Genomic DNA, 25,651 nt, shown 5'->3' on the forward strand with positions numbered 1-25,651 from the left:
ACTGTCCTCATCACTCACATTCTTAGTGCATAGAGAGCATAGTTGGTCACGTAACTAAGATGCTGCGGGTGTAATGTTAGCATCAAGTTTTTAGAAACATCTCTTCTGCGTGGCAAATAGTGGGTTGAAGGGATACAAGGATGGATGCAGGTAGACTTGTTCAGGAGACTATTACACTAATCTAGAGATGAGGATATTTAGGATAATGTTCTCAAATGTTCCTACACCATCAGCATCACTTGAGAGTTTGTTAGAAGTGCAGTTTTTATTGCTTATACTCTCTCTACAACAAAATTAGAGATAAGGGCAAAATAGTTTCTGCTGGGTATTGTGGGGGGGGAGCGGGAGGGGGTGGAGTGGGTGGTAAGGGAGGGGGTGGGGGCAGGGGGGAGAAATGAACCAAGCCTTGTATGCACATATGAATAATAAAAGAAAAATGAAAAAAAAAAAAAAAGAAAAAAAAACACTGACTCTTCACCTGGTACCACAAAGTAAGCAAGAAAAAAAGTATGGTATCCTGCCTTCAGTTTACATCTGTCTCCTTTTGTTAGAACTTTGGGTCAGACTCCTGCTTAACTCTAGGCATGTAGATCATTCAAGGCCTGTCTGTCTAAAAACTGATGATACTTAACCAACCTCATACCCCTTCTCAGATGAAGGCACAAAGGTAAGAGAAATTAAACATTCTTCCATCAGTGTTTTTAATGCCCTATTCCAGAACTCTTAAGAAGTACCTGAAAGTCTGTACTCATCTTGGACTCCCAGAAAAGCAAAGTCACAGACAGATCACTCTAAGATGAGGTCATCCCATAATAATCTCAGAGGAACAAGATTGTCCCATCAAGTGATAATGATTTCTGCAGAGTCTTCCTGTAGAACCAGAACTGAGATAAAAATGAATGGGAGTACACTATGACTAAGATTGCTTAATTATGCCTACTTCTTGCTCCCTACCACAATTCTGCCTGTATATAAACCTAAAACTCATGTCAGTACCTCAAATATGTGCTGAAATGACTGACATCCATTTTCCCAAAATTTTCAGAAATTTTTGATTAAAATTTTTTCTTTCCTTTTAAAAAAAAAAAAAAAAAAAAGAAGTGCAGTTTGGGGGCCCCATCCAAGACTCAGAAACTCAGAGTGAGTTTTTAACAGGCCTACTAGATTGTGTTTATGGTTTATATTGGGAGCTATTTGTTTAGGACAAGAGTAGCATTTAGATTTCAACACAGATTCAGGAGATTAACAAGAGTTGAGATCTACAGGCCTTGGAAGTTAGTAGAATATGGCTGTATAGGAGTGGAACCATTCATAGAGTGAGTACTGAAAGACAGCTTACTATTTCAAGTTAGCACAGTCATTGATATAGGCTTACCTGGAGAAATAACATTTAATCTTGAGTAATGAGCTAATAGTACAAAGGTCAGACTTTCAGAAGGTGATTTTTTTTAAGATTCACCTTTGTGGCTTAGCTTTGTGAAGATGGCATCAGTTTATTCTTCTGTCATAGTTTTTTTTTTTTTTTAGAGTTAATGAAGAGACTTATTGTGGCTCATGGTTCTGGTCCACTGTCAAAAGGCTGCATCTGGTGATGACATTTTTGCTGGCAGAGTACTGAGGTGGTTCAGGGCATAACATGGCAAGCAGCAGGAAGCATGTGTGACTCATAGCTCTTCATGTGCCTCATGCACATGTTTGTATTCTGCACAGTCTGACTATGAGAGTTACTTCTCACATATCAAGAAATCAACTGAAGCTGGGCATGGTGGGGCAGTTTTATAATCCCAGGTGAAGGTGGAGACAGGAGGATTGAGTGTTTGAAGTTTGGCAAAATTGGTGAAACACTGTCTCAGAAACGAAATACCAAAACCAAAGGACTGTGGGCATGGCTTGAGGTAGAACACTTGCATGCCTTGAGGCCTTAGGTTCAATCCCCAATATCTAAAAAAAAAAAAAAAAAGTTCAGCTGACATTATCAAAGCAGGAGATAGTTAAATGGTTTTGACTTTCTACTTTGACAAAGTGGTATTTTTAGTAGAGGCGTGAATTTGGATTATGTGCTGAGTTTGATCCCCAGCACCACAGGAATAAAACAAAAACTAAACCCAGAAAATCAGAACATTTACAAAATAGCATTAACATCAGATCAGAATCGTAGCTTCTCTCTTTAGTGTGGTATATTTTCAAGTAATTTCCAATGAAAAATGCGTAGTTTTAGAATACTTCCTGTTCTTAAAGAGGCAGCAGGATTTTCTGTAATAGAATTCATTGGCTTCTTTGTAATGGTGTCATTTGGAAGTGTTTTTCATTTTGGGGATTAATGAACAAGTGAAGGTTTGAGAAGCTTCATGAAGTCAAAATTTGCCTACATATTTTGTGTTTTTCTTCTCCCCCTCCAAGATGCTTTCTGTTTCTAGATTAATTTCAAAGTAACAAAACATTAACAACAGAATAATGAGCATACTCCTGGACTAAAGAACTCTGGTAAATTCAGTAGGAAATTCTTTCTAAAATTTACTGCCACATTTTTTGTTTTGAATTCTAAACATAATTGTCTTGATGAAAAGGTGATTTTTAATTGTAGTTTTTAAAATTTTCATTAGAAAGATTGATTTTGATGCTGAGTATTGAGTATGTGTCAAAGAGAGGGGATAGCAAAAGACATGTATAAAGCTATATTTTAATAGTATATATTTCATTTCAGCTCATGTGTTGGATACTGTAATCTTTAGGGGCCCATTCTACTTCTAAACCTTTAATTGGGCATCAATTTATATGTAAGAAAAACTATTCTAATAAGTTCACGAATTAGTTTTGTTCAAAGCAGTCACTTAAGGGCCTGTTTAAGCAGCTTGCTTGTACAGTCTGCTAGGTAGAGAACATAATCCTGCCTGCAGAATTCTGGGAAGGTTCTGCCAGGTGGTGGGATCAGGGCTGGTAAATTTGGTGTGAGAGTGGCATGCTAAGTAGAGGAAACAGCATTGCTTTAGCCATGGAGTCTGAGTGAGGGTTGTTTCTGGAGACTCAGGATTCATGAAAATCACAGCAGGAAAGAGAGCTAGGAAAGAAAATAGGAGCCAGATTGTAGAAGGTGTTTCTCTCATTTTGTGTCTGTAGTTTCCACTTACTGGAGGTTTTTAAGAGTGTTAACTGATAGTGGTGGACAGATGAACGAGCTGGGGTCTTTTTATTGCTCAGTCTGGTCTGGAGCTCAGCCTCCTTTGTAGCTTGGAGTATTAGGTGCACATCTCTGCACCCACCTATTGGTTAAGATGGGATCTTGTGAACTCCCTGTGGGGGCTAGCTGAATAGAACAGCCATCCTCCTCATCTCTGCCTCCCAAGTAGCTTGGATTACAAATCTGAGCCAGGCCCAGTGAGAACTACAGCTTTAATGAGTGATTAGGTGATTAGGAAATGATTTTAGGTAGTTTCAGGACTTAAATGCTTTGAACTTTTATGTTGTCAAAAGGTCTTAAATTTAAAAAAAAATCACTATGGGTATCTGTTTTTACAGAAGGCACATCAAAGTTTGTGATTTAAAATTTCAGAGAAGTGTAACATTTTATGTTTATTGTTTGCTCACCATTGCTTTTCTCTGCACTTTTGTATTTGTTGCCTTTTTGACTTTCATTTCAACTTCAAAGGTTTGGACTGCTTTTTGGCTATATTTTCCTGGGGAATTTATCCTATTCTGTCTCCTTCCCTGGCAAATCCAATCATTGCTACTTCCTAAACAATGGTCATAGTGTGGGTTTGTGAGTTGAATTTATATATATGGGTAAGTGTTGCTGTATTCAAGTACCCACCCCTCACCCCTCATTTCCCTGCTGCTGCCCCTGGGGGAAAAATAGCTTGTAGGAGGTAGAGACATTTTTACATTAAGAGCTTTCTGTTCCCTATCAATATTTCCTAAGTGGAACTTGTTGAGGGAAGCATCTGATTTCTTGTCTTACTTAATGTTTTGTGTTTAACGATTTTCTTCCAGTTAGAGGTATGGTGTGAGAGATAGTTGGACGAAGTACATTTGTTAATTTAGTCCAAATTGAACACAATTTACTAAAGCCAGGAAAGTTTTTTGTAAAGCTCCAGGCACAAAATGGTTCTGTGTACATTTTCTAGCATTGCTGACATTATGTTAAGTCTAAGATGTCATGGATTTTAAGTCGTATTATTACTTTACCAGCCACTTTAAAATAAAAGACTGTCAATCTAAGTATTATGTAATGCTAAGGTGTCCTTCAGTCTCTAATAGAAGACGTGTCTTTCTTTGTCTAAACTGAAAAAAGTGATGTTAGAGAGTTTATGAAATGAGTGTTTCTTCTATTTAGCCATGCTAAACTATAATACAAATGTTATCGCCTTGCATAGTAGGGGGAAAACGAGAGTGAGTTATACACAGTGTAATATGTACATTCCTGAAATACTGTGTGATCTTCAAAATTAAATTCTAAAAATAACTTAGGGAAAAAGTAGGATTAGGACAGATCACTCAACTTGTAGAATGTTAACAAAAGCATTAATCATCTTAATAAAAATGTTTGCACATTTCAAAAGATATAGATGTGGGACTTAAATTTTACAAAAGGTTTTCACCTTTTTTGATTGAGATTTAGGAAAGGGTTGAAACTTATGAGTAATTTGCAGAGACAATAAATGCTCAAAGATCTTGGATTGCCTAGCAGTAGGGACTCCCAAATAGAGCTTATGGATAAATCGACTCAAGAGGGAGAATTTGGGACTATGTGGCATTGTGTAATACAATTACAGGTGCAGTAGAATATTCCTTTTTGGAGCTGGATGGTGGTGGCTCATGCTTGTAATCCAAGCTACTTGGCAGGCTGAGATTAGGAGGCCAGCCTGGGTGAATAGTTTGTGAGATCCCATCTCTAAAAATAACCAGAGCAAATGGACTGGAGGACTGAAGGTGTGGCTCAAGTGATAGAGTGCTTGCATTGCTGCATGAAGCCCTGAGATCAAACCTTAATTCCACTCCCTCCATCCCCCGCAAAAAAACCAAAACAAACAAAAAACCCCTCAAAAAACAACATTCCTTTTTGGTTGGTGTTAATTGGACTTCCACCTGCTACTATTATGTGGTGATAAAAACATTGAAATGTTGGGTGAAAGTTTCCTAAGTTAAAGCATCTTTAATGTTACAACCTCCTCACACCCTTAGTTACCAATTAGGATGAGCTAATTTCTGGTAAGGAAGCATGTTATAGTAGAATAGATTGAATTCTCAACTGCTCTCTATATATTGCTTTCTGTTCTTGTCTAAGATCTCTTCTACCTTTCCCTCAGTTTTTCCTTTGTTCTTACCTCGTGTATTATGACCACTCCAGTCTTCAGGGGTTAATTTTTTGTGCTTTTGTAGAATTTGTTATCTGTGTTACTCATTTGATTTTTAAAATATGGTATTACACTTTTCTTCTTTTTTTCCTTACTAATCTATAAGGCAATTGGCTTATGGCCTTTGATTTGTAGGTATTATAAATAGGCCACACTTTTATATTGTGTGCATTATTTATAAATTTTGGAGGTAGTTTCTCTTTCATAAATAGTGCCTTCCTGAAAACACATATAGAAGTCAAATGAAAGAACTCTATGCAGTGGGCTTAATATGTTACATGTTTTTACAGAAAGGTAAATAATATAAAAGCCCTGATGATACATTGCCTTTTGAATACTGTCTTTATATTTCTGTCCTTCTTAACATGTTCTTTAATTTTATACCTTCTCAATTGATCATAGTAATCAAGAATGAGTTCATTGGGCATCTGTTTGAGGTAGAAGTGTCCATACTTAGGGGCAGTTTTCTCCTTTGCTCCCAGGCATATATTGGCATTTTAAGACTTTCTTCCTTTAATGAGATATGTGCTACTCAGTTATACATCAAGTGATGATACTACTGCTATTGTGGAGAAAGACACAGATGTCTGAAAACTAAAGTTTGATATATGTCACTGGTTTACAGTGTCACTATGATTGGAAGATGAGTTGTTCAAAATGTAAGGCCGTTTTTGGTAAGCTTTTGGATTTTAGCAAAGTTAGTAATTCTTGGGAAGTGAAAATTAACCTGGTGTTTATTTTCTTTGTTTTTCTTCCTTTCTCTCTCTCTCTCTCTCTTTTTTTTTTCCTTGTTTGGCTTTTTAAATTTTTTATTTTTTGGTGGTACAGGGTCTTGAACTCATTGCCTCATGGTTGTTAGGCTTGCTAGGCAGGCAGTGTACCACTTGAGCCACTCTACCAGTCCTGTTTTTTTTATATTGAGTTTTTCGAAATAGGGACTCAAACTATTTGTCTGGGCTGGCTTTGAACCATGATCCTTCTGATTTCTGCCTCATGAGTAGCTAGGATTACAGGCATGAGTCACCTACACCCGGTGCTTGTTTGGCTTTTTGAGACAGGGTCTTACTATGTAACCTAAGCTGGCTTAGAACTCTTTTGAACTATCAGTCCTTCTCTCTTAGCCTTCTGAGTTCTGGGGTTATAGATGTGCATTACCACTTGCAGCTTTAAACTGTGATTTCTTAATTATGCAATTTTGAGTGCTTTTCTTTTTTCTTTTTGATAGTATTGGGGGTTGAACTCTCAGGGCTTTGTGGTTGTTAGGCAGTATGCCCTCTATTCCTTTTGCTTTGGTTATTTTTTGACATAGGTCTGTATGCCCAGGTCAGCCTGGACAATGATCCTCCAATTTACATTCCCCCATGTAGTTGAGATGACAGGCACATGTCACCATAACCAGTGTTTTATTGGTTGAGATGGGGTCCTGTGTACTTTTCCTGTCCGGCCTCCTTCTGTGATATTCACATCTCCACCTTTTTTTTTTTTTAATTTTTATTTTATTCATATGTGCATACAATGTTTGGGTCATTTCTCCCCCCCCCCCCTTACACACACACACACACACACACACACACACACACACATGATTTGGGTCATTTCTCCCCCCCCCCTTACACACACACACACACACACACACACACACACACACACACATGATTTGGGTCATTTCTCCCCCCCCCCCTTACACACACACACACACACACACACACACACACACACACACACACACACACACACACCACTCCCTCCCTTACTCCCGTTTACCCCTCGCTACCCGGCAGAAACTATTCTGCCCTTATCTCTAATTTTGTTGAAGAGAGAGTATAAGCAGTACATCTCCACCTCTTGAATAGCTAGGATTACAGGCTTGAGCCACCATGCCTGGTTTGAGTGTTTTCTTAATTAAGCAAATAAATTTGATATGTGGTTTAAAGTATTTGTACCAAGAATGAGAAAATTTTAGGAATAGTAGGCAAGGATAAGATATTGGGAAAAGCAGTTTTTGAAAACCTTAGAAAGTAGGTTCAGTGGATGGTTTGGGAGGATATGTTTTATCTTAGCGTATTTCTCCTCTTACCCATTATGGAATGTGGATAACTGGTTTTAAGTGGTAGATCAGAATCTTTACTTTTTACTTTAACTTTTGTAAGAAAAAGTTAATAGCAAATGTCTGTATTAAACATTCTTCATTTTCTATTCTAGCTGCTCAGTTTATTTACTCACGACGTGACAAACCTGTAGAAGAATATGATTGTGCAGATCTGAAAGATTCTTCTAATTCTCTTTTGAATCAGCCGCTAAGTGAAATTGATCAAGGTATGGTAAAAAGAACCATATCTGTGTTTCTTCCTTGAAAATGATTAATCTCCAAATACACCAGAACGTCAGAATTTTATTGTTTGTGATAGTGACTGGACAACAATGTTATTTTCAAGGAAATTTTATATTTTATTAGGTATATTTTGTGAGGAGTGCATTTAACTGTGGGATTAAAAAATTGATTGTGTGGCTGTTCTTTATTAACTGGAAATTTTGATCAAGCTATCCCACTCTTTCATCTTTTCCATAAGAGAGAAACTCCAGTGATTTGTCTCAAGAACCTTTTATAAATACTTATTGTTTCAAGAGCTTTATGTGTTACTTACGATTAGCTTTCAGGAATTCCTTTATTTTTATTTATTTATTTTTTGTGGTACTAGGGTTTGAACTCAGAGCCTACACCTTGAGCCACTCCACCAGCCCTTTTTTGGTGATAGGTTTTTTTTGAGATAGGGTCTGGGCTGGCTTTGAACCTCGATCCTCCTGATCTCTGCTTCCTGAGTAGCTAGGATTACAGGTGTGAGCCACAGGTGCCCAGCAGGAATTTCTTTATTAGCAAGAATGGTAAGTCCCAAGAGGCTTAACAAAAACAGATTGAAGACCAGACTAACACCATACACATATCCTGATTGTTCACATCTGTGTAACTTGTTTCAAGATAGAAGTTGTAAATGGTAATGACATTGGTTGAGTTTGCTTATTTTCAACTCTTTAAAACATTTTAACAAAGATGTTTATATATATTTTAGCCTTCTTCTATAAATTATTTTCAGCCATGATGTTGCTTGAAGCATCCCTCAACTTGTGGGTTAGTAGAGAACTGAGATGGTCACACCTTATCTGTAATGCCATCTGTTGATAGTGAGCAGGGCTGTACTGGTTTGTTCTTTCTCTGTACTGTGACTCTCTTCTGTAAATGTTTTTAAGTTGAAAGTTAATAATTAATTTGGAAACAGAAAGAAGAATTGCAGGAATCTGTGAGCTGATCTTTGGATAAGTCAATAAAATAGCAGCTACTAACCAAATCAAGATAGATGCAAAGAAGGCATAGATATACAAAATTAGAAAGCAGGAGAGGAACAATAGAGACAGAAGAAATAGAACATTTTTATCAGTTCTTCAAATACATTTGAAAATCTGAATAAAAGTTTGTAGAGACACTGTTGTATGAATTCCTCAATAGTATTTAATTCCTTTTTAAAGGAAGTGTTATAGTTACTATCGTAGGATTAGAAGATAGGAATAGAGTACAAGTCTTGCTCTTTTTCGGCTTTGTGTGCCTCAGACAATGATTAAAGAATTATGAGATTCAGTTGTGTTTGTTAATTTTCTGTGTTGACATATGTAAGCAATTGCAGGATGACAGTAGTAATTGTGACTCACTTTACTAAATGGTCTGTTTTAAAGTGCTGCCACGTATTAATACACTTATCTTCACAAGATTCTTACCAGGTAGGGTAGTTATGGGGAGGAAAATGAGGTGCAGAAAAGGATTTGCCTGAGCTTGCACCAGCTAGTAAGTAGCATTAGAATGTGAACTAAGCCAAACTAACTCCATAACCTCCATTTTTATCTCCTTGGTCCACTGTCTTTTTATGTATGTGTAGGAAATAGTTCTCGTAATTACTTAGGAGAGGTTCTATGATAAATATTCTGTTCCAGTTTCAATAAGTCATGTATCTATCAAATAGGTGTTATTTCCCATTCTTGCCTCTTAGCCTTTTAAAGTAAATCTTCCTCTGAAACAAAGCCGAATTGCCCACTTTATGAAATTATTTTTAATAATTAAAAAATGAACCAAACATCAAATACTGATTTTTTTTTTTTTTCTTTTTTGTGGTGGTACTGGGGTTTGAACTCAGGGTTTACACTACTAAGATGGTACTCTATCACTTTAGCCACACCCTCAGCCCTTTGTTTTAGATATTTTTTGGATAGGGGCTCACATTTTTGCCTGAAGTTGGCCTCGGATGTTAATTCTCTTACCTACATTTCCTGCCTTCCTCTTACCTTACCTAAGCTGGGATTATAGTTGTATGCCACCATATCAGCTTGTTTGTTGAGATGGGGTCTTACTAAGTTGTGGCCTATGCCACAGTTCCCAGCCAAAAAATAGGTGTTAGTGTATGCAGTTTTTTTCACACCTGAGTGTTATTCAGGGACATTTATTACAGTGATCTCAATGAAATTGTTTTCTCTGATAAAGGAAGGTAGCTATATTGTATATAAAATATGGTAATTGTAAATACATCTTGCCAAGGACAAGAGTTCAGTTTTAGATCCATTGATGAATTTTGAAGATGGAGGATTCTTTCATAGCAGCATGTAGTTTAGCTTTTAATCATTGTCTGTGTCCCAGCTCGTCTTCATTCATGCCTTGATCATATGAGAGAGGTACTGGGAGATGCTGTGCCAGGTGAAGCACTGACTGAAGCAATTCTCAAGAACAAGTTTGATGCACAGAAGGCTTTGTCAATGCTTCTGGAACAAGATAACACTCAGAAGTTGAAGGACAAAAGTGAGAGAGCAGTATCCACAGGAAGGATAGCAAAAGGTATGCCTTTACTTGTTCTCCTTTAGTTGTTTTACATGTTCAAAGAGAGGTTTTAATTTGCTTAAGCTGTTAAGAAAAAATTTAATTTGGGCTATTAAAATCTTGCATGTTGAATTAATTCTTGATTGTCAGTTGACTTTCTAGTTTGTGAATTTTTAACCTCAGTGTTCTTCCCTCTGTTATAGCCTGTTTTTTTAAAAAAAATGTTTCACTATTTGTTGATATAGCTAACAGAATATGGGGGAAATAAAAGAAAACTTTTTTCCTTCTTGTTAGTGTCTTAGAGAACTTTTTAATTACTGTTTTTTTTTTAACTTCAATGAGATGAGGTAAGAGAAAGAAATTAATAGCCGTACACATTAATGTTTAAAAATTCTACGCTTGTATCATCTATAAATATAATTTTATTTTGATACCATTAAGTATCGTAATTGTAGTATTCATACATTTTATTTCTTGATTAATGCTTAAGAAAAGCAAGAGTAGATCTTTGATTTTTAAATTTGTAGCATTTGGAATTAAATTTGGAATTAGTTGACATAAGAAGGGAGCACAGGTCTGTTAGGAGCATGGTAATTTGTTAACTTCATTAAATAGTTTTATAATCTCTGGGCTAGCCTTTCACTATAACACAATTGCACACAATCTTGCCATGAAACGAATGTTTTTTGTGGGAAGGTGTACAGATGTGCACTTTTAACTGACCCTCACGGAAATAAATCTATAATAGGTCCTCTGTATTAACAGTGCGTCCCAGAGCACAGTAGAAACTACAGAGTGGTGCTTGCAAGTGCTCTACCACTGAGTTGCATCTCCAGCCTGCTTGTTTCTTTTTAATATAAAATACAGAAAAGAAAGGAATCTATTTTTCCCCTATTTTAAAAAGAAGTTTTAAATTTGAGGTAATCACTATAATTTAGTTATGATCAAACCTTACATTGTTAAATTTGTGAAAATTAGCACATTGACTTGGTACTTATGTTGGTATATATCAGTGAACAAATTATAAAGGTCACTTTAGATTGTTAAAGGAAGGTAATGTTCCTTTATTACTGTTTTTTTTTTTAACCATGTTCAGTTAGTGCGAAATAATGATCAAATACTGCTTTATTCGTGTCATAATCAAAACCATTTAGTAATTAAATGCCTCATTTCATGTTTCCTTTTGGTTGCTGTGACTGTCTTCTGCAAATGTCAACCCATTCACCTGAAAATTAATGGCTTTTGTAAGGTAAGGAGTCTTATTTTCATCCTCTGAAGTTTCAGCTGATAATGTTCAAAGTTCTTATCCCCAGTCAGAAAATCATTTGGATTGCAGTAGCAAATCCTTTGATTTTTCTAGCTCAATACCAAAGTATGCTTCAGTTGTGCCAAGTCACTATTTACTTCATAGGAAAAAGAAACTTGACAGACCTAAAAGTGAAAAGAAACTAGAATCATGTAAGTTAACAAAAGAGCTTTCACTAGCTGACCTAATTCATGATATGCCCACAGACTCCCCTAACAATCAGCCATCAGACAGACTATCATCCACAGATTGTCTGGAAAGTCTTCCTTCAAAAAATGTAGATGTTGATTTATTAAGACCTTGTACATCTGAATGTGTTTCCAAAGATGATTTTGCTTTTAAAGGAATACCAGATTTAAAGTCCTTAATGAGAGAGAGCACAACAGCTAATAATTCTTTATTTATTCAGAACAGTTCACTACCTGATTTCCAAAGAATCCCAGTACAAAACAGTTTGGGAAGTTTAAATAATCCTTTGCACTTAACTAGCTCATTGGAAAATACGACTCTTGATTATTTAAATGCTCATAAAAAAAACGAAATTGGAAATGCTTCCTTAGTTGAACAAAAGAATTGCATTTTAAAAGATGACAGTTTGCAGTTTTCCCAGTGTGAAAGTCCATCCTTAACTGGGCTGTTTCAGGAACAAAAAGGAAACGATCCAAGTCAGTGCTTTGCTTTGTCTGATCTTTGTAATCAGTCGACTGCCAGTTTCACAGGTCTAAGTTTGGGATCCTTTCCCCTGTCGCAACTAGCAAATCGCTGTCAGTCTTCTACTGAAATATCAGACTTAACAGGATCCCTATCATCTTTGGCATTTTGTAAAGCTTCTCCCACAAGAGACCTTGAGAATTTGTCACTTTCTGATTTGATTGCAGAAACGATTGATGTAGATAACGCTCAGAATAAGAAAGATTCCTTTGAGCTCAGATCATTAGAAATGAGGTCTCCTGGAATAGATTCAAATATTGACCTTAGTGTCTTGATAAAAACTCCAGATGTTGTTCCAAAGCCTATAGTTGACCAATCAGTTACTCCAACACCTGGAACTAAAGTTCTAAGTTCAAAGTTAGGGAGGAATTTCAGTTCTGCTAAGGACAGTAAGAAAAACAATAAAGGCTCTCTGACTAGGAGGCCACCTTTTTCTCTGTCATGGACCAAGGCCCTTGCTGCTAGACCTTCAGCTTTTGCTTCAACACTGTGTCTTCGTTACCCACTGAAAAGCTGCAAGCGGCGGACCCTTGACCTCTATAAGACTTTTCTTTATAGTAGACAAGTTCAAGATGTAAAGGACAAAGAAATAAGTCCTCTTATAGCAATAACACCATTTGACTTCAAATCAGCATCTCCTGATGACATTGTAAAAGCTAATCAAAAGAAAGCATTTACTAGAGAATAGTAACAAAAGGAAAACTTGGTTGCTGTTGTAGAGCTTTTTCTTTCAAATTAATTTAAGGTCTTTGTAGGATCACTGCGTATTATGGGATTCAAATTGTGATTTTTTAAAATTAAAATTAAGTTAGTTGATAAACTGATAGGGATTTTTGCACTGAAATTCTTTTTTTTTTAAATCTGTCTTCTTGTAATGAAAACTGGCTTTATTTGAATTGATAGCCCATAATGAGTATATGTTTACAGAATGCATATGGAAACTTGATATTGTGAAGTTGTACCTCAGATATTTCTGTTTGGCATTCAACTTTATAAGTTTTTACGATGAAATATTTTCTTCTCTGAAATATTTTTGTGCTTTTTTTCTTAAAAATGTAACTACTTGGAATTATTATAGTATAAAGATTCTTAGGATATATGGCATAGCATAGCTGAGACATGATTATTTTTTAAAATATTATTGCCATCATTCCCAGTTTTATTATTTTACAACTACAGGCAACTACTAAACTTTTCTATTAGAAAATCTTGAAATTCTTGACTTTTGAGAGTACTATGGGTATGGTTGAAATACGTTTTTGATGATAATAAAATGAAAATCTACTAAGGGACCATGTAAATATTGAAGTTGTATTAATACATAAATTATTTTTATACGTTTTCAAAACCATTTGTCCTCAATGTTACACTTTAAAATAAATATATAAAGTGTTTTGAAGTATGGTTGCATGTTTTTTGAATAGACAAAATCCTTTTACTAAATCCTTTTAACATGTTCTTTACCATAAGTAATGAAGTGAGTGTTTGCTTTTTGCTCCTGACAGCTGTGTGCTCTGCAATGACAAGATTTCAGCACTTCCCATGAGAGCCTTTCTACTTAGGAGAACAAGTATGGGATTCATGTTTACAGCAGTGGTCGTCACCTAGCAGTCAGAATCACTGGGGGATGTTTTCAGAATACAGTACTGTGTCTTTGCTCTTGGCTTTCTGAGTCACTCTCTCAGGGATGGCACTTGGGTATATGTGTTTTCAAGATGATCTCCAGATGATTCTGTTACCTGCTTGGGAACCACATCTTAGAGAAAGAAATCAGTAGTATAGAATTATCCATGTCAAAAATATCTGATCAACTTAATTTCTAAAAAATGAGGAATACCAAGGAATATTTCAAATTAGGAATTAGTGTTTTGCATAATATGATACAGGTAATATTAGTGTTTCTTGCAAAAACTATATCTCATGATATTTCTTTTTCTTTTTTTTTCATGGTCTTAGATTTGAGCTCAAAATCTTGTTCTTGCTAGGCATGTGCTCTATCACTTAAGCCACATCCCCAGCTGTTTTTGCTTCCATTATTTTTTGAATGAGTTCTCACATTTATGCCTGGGCCAGCCTAGACTGCAATCCTCCTATTTATGCCTCCTGTGAAGCTGGGTGCCACACCCAGATTTTTTTTGTTGTTGTTGTTGTTGCTGAGATGAGAGTCTTGGGAACTTTTGGTCTCAGCTGGCCTCGAACCACAGTTCTCCCTATTTCTACCTGAATAGCTAGGATTATAGGCATAGTGGTTGCACTGGAACAATGAAGATTTTTTCAGTAAAAATATTTTTTTCTCTGGCAGCTGCTACTTTACTATGTCTTTGATAATTTTTGTATTACTTCCTGTTTTCTTTGTTTTCAGAATGGCATTCCAATATTTTTAGCTCTGAGAGATATTTTTATATTCATTATTTTTGTGGAAAAAATTAAGATGGCATTATGTCTCCTTCCTTCCTTCCTTCCTTCCTCCCTCCCTCCCTCCCTCCCTCCCTTTTTTTCCCTTCCTTCCCTTGTTTTGAACTGCATATTTCAGTGCACATAATACAGATGCTTAGGAGATCATAAAAGTCACAATCTGTATTTTACAATTGATTTTAAAATTTGAATTGCCCCCAATTGCTGACTTTTTCTAGTCTTGAACTTTGGTCACTTTAGTAAATGAACTGTTAGTATTGGCTCATCAACTAGATTTATGTGTAAGAAGTCTGATTAAGAAGTGAACTGTATTCTAAGATTTTAACTGATGATAATTCCCAATAGATTCTTCCATACACAAGGACTTACTTTGCACGTGAACTTAAGACTTACTTAACCCACATCATTAAAGTTGAGTAGTGGTACTATTATTTTACCTTCGTTTATAAGAAACCAATTTTCAAATGCAGGTACAGTATTTTTTAAACCAGGTAGCAAACTTTGTGAAGTAAACTGGGTCCCCCTTCATTGACTGATTAGAATTGAAAATACCATTTACAGGATTCCTTATGTGGAGAAAATAATCCTTTATTGCAGGGATGTATATATAAGGGAAAGCGCAGTATTTTAAATTAGTTTCTAGTCTTCCTCTTTTCCTTATGTTGGCTCATGGCCTGACATGTACTTGCCCGTTGACTAAGGGAATGTCACAGTCTCTGAGACTCAGAGAATGAACCCAAGAAAACTCCATCTTTGACCACCTGCCCTTGGTCAAAACACAAGTGCCCACTTGCTCTTGAATCTTCTGTTTGACAATGATTGCTTATATGAAGTGAGTCTATTCTGTCTCGTTGCTGGCCATTAACTGACTGCTGTCTTGTAGCTCAGGTATGTGGGGAGTATTTAGGTTTATTTCATTTTTTAACTCAAATATCAGTTTTGAGATGCAAAGCCCATTTTTCTTTGCATTGTGATCAACTGCATTAATATTTTACTTTAGGAGTAGAAATATAATTATATTCTGAATGATATAAAAGGCAATCAAAAATTACTATTTTTGCTTTTCACTTTCTTTGTCCTTTAAAAAATCTGATGTTCCTGGATATTTTGTCCTTTTATATTCTAAACTCTTTAGTTGGCTTTTTGGATATGATTCTTCTTACAATTAATTGCTAAGATCTGGGGTTTCATTTCTGTACAGAATACTTACTTTCCTTTTTGTTTTCCCTTTTTCCTACTTAATGTATTCTGATATATTTTTCCTCCCTTTAGCTTTGAATCTTCCTTTTTTAAACTTTTATGCTTTTTCTTTTCGTAGAAGAAACAATAACTATTTTCAGTGTTTTATATTTAATTTTACTCAGTGGGAGATCATGAATTGATGGTCACACCAAGGCTAAAACTACTAACATGCTTTTCTTTGCAAGTAACAGGAATCACTTAAGAATGGTTAAGAAAGAAATAAGGAAAGAAATAATTAATTCTTACAAGATTACTTACTTTTTTGGATTGACCTCGAATATATATTTGGATTATTGTATATAGAGAAAGAATTGCATATCAGCAAGCTTTGTGTTTGGTGTTCACAAAAGTATATATTTGGTTATAAAATCAGTTTTATAGTATCAGAAATTTTTTTCTATTTTTAATTAAATAATGGGTGTGTATAAACAAAGATAATGTTGGCTAGAGAGGGAAGGGTTAATATGAATTCCTATACTAGTTTTATCTGTATGGTATAATTTCATAAGGCTCAGTTTCTGCAGTTATGTAATATTTAGACTGTCAAAAGACTTGCCACATTTTGAATGTATGTGTACATTTTATGAAAGTTTCATTGAAAGAAAATTATAATTCTGAGGTTTTTTTTAACACATAATTTATCCATTAGAAGTTTCTGTAAATTTGGTATTTCAGAATGGTATTTTGGTAATTTATACAGAAGGTACTGCTTTATGTTTATGTAAACAAACTGACAAACAATCCATCTGGTTGTGAAGAGTTTCTTCCAAAATATTTGTCATTTGGAATTCTCATTTTCTGTTGGTAAAGTTATATATACATGTATATTTACATTTTATGACTGACATAAAAGCACTGTTAATTACCATATAGGTTATGGTGACTATTGATCATGCAATTACAGAGATGACAATAGAAGGAAAAAGAATTGGTAGAGTGCATTTCTGAGGCACTCTGGTTTTTTTGTTTTTTTTTTTAACATTTTTTTATTATCATATTATTGGTGTACTGAGAGTACATTGTGACATTTACAAAAGTTCTTGCAATATCTCATAGTTGAATTCACCCTCTCCATCATTCTCCTTTATCCCCCCCTCCCTCTGTTCCTGGAATAGTTTCAACAGGTGCAGTTCTGATTTTGTCATTCCTGACTTATATTGTATGACTGAAAGTAAAGTATTTTAAATGCAGGATATACATTGAGGTGAACACAGTTATAATTCTTACCTTCAAAGGAAGGATGGGTATGTACATGTAAAGGCAGAGTTATATTTTGTGTGTCGTGGCATGTATAGGAGTATACTCTCCAAAGATGATGTCTTTGGTTTTCTCATTCAAACTGCCATCCTTTCCTCCTTTTCCTATCTTTATTATATTATCAGTACTATTATTCTTCAGTTGCCAAATCCAGAAACGTGGCATCATCCTTGATTTTCTCTTCCTCACCTTCTGCTTATCATTACTATTCCCGCTATTTGTACCTTATAAATTTATAAATAAATGTTTATGTGAGCAAAATAGCATACATATAGAGCTGACTATTGTTATTTGGGGTAGTTATGTTTTGTAAAGTCACTGCAAATACTGAATTAGCAAATACTGAGATGTTACTCCTTTAGGATTAGATTCCTGTGAGCCTTTGGTCACATACCCATTAACCAAACACTATTAACCTTGTTTTATGTATGTCTCTATTAAAGATACATTATTGTATACATATTATTACATATCATAGATTCATAATGTTAAACTCACAGACAGTAGCACTTAACACCTTATCTAATGTAATCTTTTTCTCATCAGACATATCACAGCCTTCTTGTGTTTAGGAATATTAGATAGTAGCAGTTCACCACTACACTTGCAAGCCATTTTAAATAGCAGATTACCAACAAAACACAAAAGTAGAAAAATGTGACCCTAAATAGACCATGAAAATTACACTTGTTTTTCAGTATTAGAGCTGAACAAAAAAGACAAGAGTACCTTGTTTGACCTCACCTTAGAACTCAAACACTGGTGACTCAGATTGTTTGCTGCTCTGCCCTTATCTGCGTGTGACCCCAAAAGTACTGAGTAGTGATTTTGAGGCTACAAACACATTTAGTAAGCATGTGGATTTACAAATTTGTAAAAAACCCACTGGTAATGAGGATCTACTATACATTTTTTGGCCCACTACTATGCATCTGGTTTTGTTGTTGTTGTTGTTTTATCTTTTTCCTTTTTTTGGCAGTACTGGAGATTGAACTCAGGTCTTCATGCTTGTTAAACAAACACTCTACCACTTGAGCCACACCCCAGCCCTTTTCAGCCTCCCCCAACCCCTTTTTTTTCCATAAAGTTTCATGCTTTTTTCCTGGGGCCAGCCTCAGACTGTGATCTTCCTATCCTGTTTTTTATTTTTCACCTCTCTATCTTTACTGTCCCTTCTTCTTGTAAAGGCATTTAGCTACTGGCAGAATTACTGAAAAACCTGATTTCTTGACTTTTCAGGTTATTTCCCCCTAAAATACTACAACCAGAGCAATTTTTCTAAAATGAAGCTCTAATTTTCTCTTGTTTATTTCCAAGGCCAATTAAGAACTACTTTCTGTTTGTGAAGCCCTCTATGGAAACCTACCCAAGCACACCTACCAGAGCTTCCTCTTTGTAGTGCTTGTCTTCCCTGTCCCTTCCCCCAGCTTATCACTCTTCAGACAAGAGTTCAGATATTACTTAACTCCCAACTGGGAAGGGGAGCTTTATGTGCACTGTAGTTCACTACTCCATTGGTTATTACCACCCTATGTGAAATTCTGATCCTTCCCCCCACATGTACTGTCTCTAGTAACCCTGCTTCATTGTTCCTCACAGCACCATGTCATCTGATGGTGTATTGTATACATGCCTATATACATGGTACACATTATTCTTCCAGGAGCTTCATTTGCATAGTACAAGTATGTGAACATATCTGTATACTTTTATATAAGCAAGGGTACACTATAACACTTCTTTCTGTGTCTGTACCACTTAATAAAGCATTGTTCAGATCTTTACTGGCCTGTACAAGTCAATGTCAGTCGCTTTATAAGCTGCATAGAATTGTGTAATGTTTGTCCCATCATTTCTATAAACAGGCCTGTTGAGCATTTTAAGTATCTCTATTTAGTTGCTATTGCTAATAATACCAAAATGAAGATCCTGCATTTCTACATACTGAATTTTAAGATATTAAATGTGTACTTACATGTTTTTGATGGATACTGCCTAATTGCCTTTAACAAAGGTTATACTAATTTCCTTCCTACCAAATTATCAATGTTTCTGCCCACTTTTTCACAGATAAGGATGCTACTCTTTTTGGTCTTAGCCAAGCTGATACTTGGAATGGATTTTTTTCATTCTTTTTTATTGAGTGAGCCTGGCTGCTCATATTTAAAGCTATTTATATTTTTCTTGAAAACTATCTGTTCTTAGTCTTTGCTTATTTTTTTTTCCTTGTGGTTTAACTTTCATGAATTTTAGGGGTATGTGTCTACATGTTATATATATGGCATAAACTCTTAGACATATTTATATGGTAAGGAAATTAGTCTTTATAGTAATTGTTATATGTATGAAGTTATCTTTTCTGATTTCTATTTTACTATTTCTTAGGTTATTTTTTAGAAGATGAATTTGTGAGTTTTTATATATTCATTTGTCATTCTTGTTTTCTTTTTTTGAAAGTTCTCCTTTACTATAAGTGATTTAAAAAATAAAATCATAGCCCATGCCATGAGCTGGGTGCTCACACCTGTAATTCTAGCTACTTGGGAGGCTAAGGATCACATTTCAAGGGTAGCCCGGACAAATAGTTGGCAAGACTCCATCTCCAAAGTAACCAAAGCAAAATGGGCTGGAGGTATGGCTCAAGCAGTAGAGTACCTGCTTTGTAAGTGTGAAGCCCTGAATTCAAACCTAGGTTCTACCAAAAATAAATAAACAAAAAAACTAACAAATAAAATCCTTCATTTTTGGGCTGGTGGAATGGTTCAAGTGGTAGAGTGCCTGCCCAGCAAGCATGAGGCCCTGAGTTCAAACCCCAGTACCACCAAAACCAACAACCAACTAACCAAAAACTTGTTTCAAATCATTCATTCTTTCTTACAATACCTTTTTGAGTTTTGCATATTTGATCCAGCTTATCTTAAGGGGTACCACAGAAATTTGGTTTCCCCACCAAGATCCTTCATCTTTACAGAAAGGTAGATTTATTATTACCATCTCTTTTGTTAAATTATACTTTCTTTTTTTGAAATGTCATCTGTGACATAAACTAAATTGGGGACTGTGAACTAATAAATTTTTAGATTACTGTAGCTTTTTTTGGTTAGGTTTTAATATTTTTAGGCTGTCTTTCTCCCCTCCCCCCCACCGCACTTTTTTTTTCATGGTTTTCCTGAGTTATCTTAAATAGCTCTTTTTTCCAATTTAAGCTTTAGAACAAGGATATGTTCATGTATCATGGAGGAAAAAACTGCCAAAAGCTTTATTCAGGTAACATTAAACATTACATTATTATTATCTCAATAACTGTTCTAATATTGATCTGGTCTTATACTATTGAAACTTCTTGAGTTTATTGTGGTGATTACTCTTGTAATGTGGTAGATTTTGTTCCCTTTAATTTTGTTTAAGATGACCGTATCTGTTCTTACGGTTAGCTCACAACTGTGTGTGTGTGTACATGTTCTTTCTTAGATTTTAGTTTTTCTTGTGATGGCTTTATAGGACATTTAGTATGTTTTTCTTTATCCTCAATCTAAATAGGATAAATTTTGAAAGTTTTAATTTTCTTAGAAAACTGTTTCATCCAGGTTGACAAATTTGTTGTCCATTGTACCAAACATTGTCTTATTCTATAAGATTTTTCTATGCCTGTGATTAATTCCCCATTCTTATTTTAAATATTTTCTCTCCTCTCTCCGCCTTCCTTTGTACCCCAACTTTTTTCTCTCTTGAATGTAACTTTGCAGTTGTCTTTCCCTACTACCGCAAGATTGGCTCCTAGATCAATAATTAGTTTCTTGATTTTATTTTTTCAGTTGGTTTATAACTCAATCTGTTTACCTCTTTTTTATTTTCTATTTTTAAGTAGAATACTTAAATTTTTAATTATAGAAATTAGTTTGATTTATGAAATCTCAAAGAGAAAAATACAGAAAATAATATAAAAAACAGCCATGTAACTACCTTTAGTTCTTACGAAAGCTAACATTTTGCCACATACACTTCAGATACCTATTTTAAGAAATAGTTAGATTAGAATCCTAGGTTCGTCTTTTCCTTGTTCCTGCTTTAAAGTTGATCTACATCTTACCCATTCTCTTAATGTCTCTCGAGTGACTCTTTTCCTATGAGTACTTTATTTGCTGTGGCTTATATGTTCTTACAGGATTATTGCTATTTTCTAGGAAATCCACAAGCTTGATTTCTTTTTTAAGTCAATAGTCTGAGAGAATTTAAAAGTTCTCCCAGGTTGTTGTGGGGTTTTGTTTGCTTTGTTGTTGTTGTTGTTGTTATGATTACTAGTTTTCTTATAGTGTTACCAATGTAAGTTTTGCTTGTACATCCTTTTGCTTTCAGTGTTTCAAGTCACTTTGGTTTGGTGGTATGTCCTGTACTTGTAGATACATGGATTTGTCAGACTTTTGGTTTTAATAAATGAATTTTTCCCACTTTTGAGATGAACTTTTTTTTTAAAAAGTTCTGCTCTGTATTTACATATTTTCATGTGTGTTCTATATCTGTTTTGATCATATATATATATATATATATATACTCTGATAACTTGGAAATTTTATGCCTTATGATATAATAACACATATAACTTTCTTTAAATTTGCTGGTTTTAAGCAATGTATGTTGTTCTCACTATGAAAAATGAAGTATTTTTTATATTTCACCTTGTCTTTATTTCTCATAGTTTTTCTTAACACTTAAATTGTTATGTAATGTTTTCCCCTTTCTACCTTTTGTAATATAGTTAAACTTGTTACTTGAATTGTTAACTCTTAAAATAACTATTTAATGAGCCCTAGCTTTAGAAATTAACTCATCATAGACATATTTTCTCATTCTTGTTTTTTCCCCTTTTCAAGATTTTTAGTCATATTTATTGTCAGGATATACAGCATTTTCATTGTATTCGATACTTAAAATTTCCTTATTTTTAAACTATAATTATTTTTAATTTCTCTGATTTCTCAGTAGTAGGCCTCTATGTGGATTTGGTTATGGCCTGTATTTGCATGACAGATTGACAAACACTAATGAATCCCCATTTCTTCCTGGGGTGCTCTGCAGGTGTTGCTCTCCTGCCTTCTGTTGTGTGTTACTCCTTAGCCTGATTCTGTTGTTTCTAGTGTGGCTTTGTTTCTGTAGCAGTTTCCTACTCCCACTCTGTTCCCCTGAGCTGTGCTGGCTTATTTTGACTTTCTCTTCTTTTCTTTCATCTTTGTCTGTCTTTCAAGCTTCTCATTCTCTTAGAGATAATAGGATAGTATAATATAATAATATAATACAAACTTTCTTTTCTCATTCATATGTTGTGCATTCTTTCTGCTTTTAAATTATTTTCTTTTGTTATTTAGCCGTATAGTATTTTCCTATGGCCTCTGTTTCCTGTCCCATTTGACTATTTCTCATATTTGAAAAAGGGAATTTTGTTGTTATTGCTTTGTGTTTCAACAGCATCCTGTAAGAGTAATGTGGGGAGTGTGTTGATTGATTGTGTGTCATCTTGCTGCATACCCTGTGCTTCGTCATGTTTTGCACAGCTTTCTCAGCATTCCTTTTCTCTTGGAGACAAAGCATCAACTCTAAAAGGCTAGCAGTGATGTTCTTGTCTGCATGTTTTTAGGATTTCCTTGTCCTTCCTGTGGATGGGTTCTGAGCCTCTTCCTCAGTCTCCACACTGATGACTTTTTGTTGGATGCTTTAGAGAAATACTTCCAACTATGGAGAGCTGTGCCTTTAGGACCAAATCTGCGGAGTCATTTTGGACCAAATTTCTCTTCATAGTTTGTACTTTGGTGTTAGGACTTTTCTACTTTTCATTTTGAGAGAAGAATGGAATGTAGAAATATCTTTGTTTTGGCTTTTTAACTATATGTCTTTTTGTTTTTGGTTTTTTTTTCTTCCTCAAGGGCATTTTAACTCTGAAATTAGAGGCTTATAAGTAATTTGTTTCTGGTTATGTGATGTGGTAAGCCTTATCCCAAATGTTTAGGAACTTAGGAGTAATGATTCTACTAGCTGTATTAACTTTAGCTCTAAACAGTCTAGAAGGAGATTTATTTTTCTTGGAATTTTTCAACATTTTTACTTTTTTTTAAGGATTTTGGAATAAGAGCATTCTAGTATTTATGTGAAAATTAGCATTTTATAGTAAAAATTAGAACACTAATTTCTAAAGTGGTATATTAAATGTTAATATGTCTTATAAATTCATCTGCTTGGGAGACAGAGATCAGGAGGATTGTGATTCGAAGCCAGCCCGGGGCAAATAGTTCGAGAGACCCTATTGAAAAATACCCAAACAAAAAAGGCTGGTGGAGGGTGGCGGCGCGAGAGCAGAGTCCGAGCTGCGGCGGCCCGCGAGTCATGGCAGGAAAAGCATTTAGAAAGTTTCTTCCGCTGTTTGACCGAGTATTGGTAGAAAGGAATGCAGCCGAGACGGTGACTAAAGGTGGCATTATGCTTCCAGAAAAATCTCAAGGAAAAGTGTTGCAAGCAACAGTAGTGGTTGTGGGGTCAGGCTCCAAAGGAAAGGATGGAGAGATCCAACCTGTTAGTGTACAAGTTGGAGATAAAGTTCTTCTGCCAGAATATGGAGGCACCAAAGTGGTTCTAGATGACAAGGATTATTTCTTATTTAGAGATGGTGCCATTCTTGGAAAGTACGTAGACTGAAATAAATCACTGAGATGGCATCACATGAAGCTGCCCATTCCACTGACGTCCTGAAATCTTTCATCATGTAAATAATTTCCATGTGTCTCCCTTTTATAATAAACCAATGATACCTAAACTGAAAAAAAAAAAAAAAAAAGGCTGGTGGAGTGGCTCAAGTGGTAGAGTGCCTGCCTAGCATGACCCTGAATTCAATTCCAGTACTGCCAAAAGAAACCAGTAACATTATAGTTCATTTTGTTAACATATTTACTGAAAGTCACCAGCTTTAGGATGGGGTTATAATATAGTTTTGTTATATATCCTTATGAATAAATTGCTAAAAGAGCATACATTTGAGGAATAAAATCATGGGATAATCTTAGTTTTCTGATGTTATTTTCTTTGTTACTTTAAACCTATCAAGGGAGTAGAAATACTCTCAAAACTAAAAAAAATGAGTAGAGTAACACATACTCTTAAATTTTTTTCCTTAGGAAAATCCAGAAATTAAAATACTTATAGCATTATTGTTTTAAAGGAAATGTTGGCCAAAAATCTCCTATTTTATGTATTAAAATTTTATAATTTGACATCCCATCTAAAAAATGGATAGTTTTCACCAGAATGGGTATAGTATTACTGAATGAAAAAAGATTTCTTTTGTATGATTACTAGTGAAGATTTTTTTTATTTTGGGTTTATTTTGGTTCTTTTAGAAAAGCTGTTGATGTTAAAAGCAAATAAACATTCAGAAAAACTGGGTGGTCTATAAACCTGGAAAAAGAATCATGTGTGATTTAAAGAGTTTTTTATAGCTCTCAAAATTGACATTCTGTTACCTCAGAAATAAGTAGCTGATAAATGTTTATACTAATCAGATCACTAAGAGAACTGAGTGTTTAAAAGCACTGTAGATGTTGAAGGAATATACTTCAATATTGTTCCTCATAATTGAACTACCGTTTTGAGAGTGTCTGCTTTAAGCAATACAGCTTTACTCATATTGGCTGAAGTCTGCTTACTACACATCATATTCCTTTCCCTTTGAATTTCATCAAGTTTTCCCTTGACATAAAGCTTTTATTTAGATAATAAATCCTAATTTTATTTTATGAGGTTATAGTTATTCCTTTGTAGCAGCGTTATTTTTGTAGTAATAGTCTATTAAACAGACTTTATGTATCTGTGTACTCAATGTGAGTATCTGTATATTATTTACAATTATACTTAGGTCATGATTTTAAGATTTTTGGGTCTTAACAACAGAATATTCCCTAGAGAAGAATCAAGAAATGAAAAGATAAAGCTGAGCTGTAAATGCTTGCAAGATAATTTTTTTCGCCTTGCTTGTTGTGCTGTTGTCTCTTAGCTGTCACTAAAGTAACTAAAAGAGAGATGGTAACCACAGATTTTTATGAAGAGATTCAGCCTTTTTGTTTCCCTTCTTAAGTTAAATGTATAATGAGCTTTTCTTCTTATCCTAGAAATGAATCCTATCATTAATTTGAAAACTCCATATTATAAGGAAAGATTATTGAAAAGAGATGCTGTGAAAAATTCTAAATCTATATGAACTTTTTATTAATGTACTTAAAATGTGTGTTTCTTTTTACTTTAGTCATTTTTAAAGGTTACCAAAATACACATTTAAGTACAGTTTTTTTGTTTCCCCTTTAAAGTAGATTTTCTTTGAAAAAAATTTCACTAATTTATCCATCACTGAGTATTTTTATTCAAACAATTAGAGGAATTTTATACTTCTTGTAAAGATAGCTTTAGAGTTAATTGGCTTTCTGCATAAAATTATGTGGGCTTTTTGAAAGGAAGTGGTTGATTTCAGTAAAAAAA

The 25,651-nt window shown here is 34.8% G+C and overlaps 1 protein-coding gene and 1 pseudogene across 8 annotated transcripts in view; both read left to right on the top strand.

The window, feature by feature from the left end:
- Nucleotides 1–25,651, top strand: part of Hbs1l (HBS1 like translational GTPase) — an 83,510-nt gene that overhangs the window by 5,886 nt on the left and 51,973 nt on the right. For 3 of the 8 annotated variants that reach the window (XR_012448109.1, XM_020160965.2, XM_074074083.1), the window contains exons 3-4: nucleotides 7,554–7,667; nucleotides 10,030–10,224. Coding sequence is in view for 5 of the 8 variants with exons in the window: in XM_020160965.2 (XP_020016554.1) it covers nucleotides 7,554–7,667; nucleotides 10,030–10,224 (309 nt within the window). In the remaining 3 variants the exon portion in view is untranslated. Of the gene's footprint in view, nucleotides 1–7,553; nucleotides 7,668–10,029; nucleotides 10,225–11,151; nucleotides 13,623–25,651 lie in introns of those variants that run through there. The other 5 variants (XM_020160978.2, XM_074074073.1, XM_074074068.1 and 2 more) reach the window with 5 other exon arrangements.
- Nucleotides 23,282–24,117, top strand: LOC141423329 (10 kDa heat shock protein, mitochondrial pseudogene; annotated as a pseudogene).

The sequence above is a fragment of the Castor canadensis genome, chromosome 1 (assembly GCF_047511655.1).
Source record: "Castor canadensis chromosome 1, mCasCan1.hap1v2, whole genome shotgun sequence".
In the NCBI taxonomy this organism is placed as follows: domain Eukaryota; kingdom Metazoa; phylum Chordata; class Mammalia; order Rodentia; family Castoridae; genus Castor; species Castor canadensis.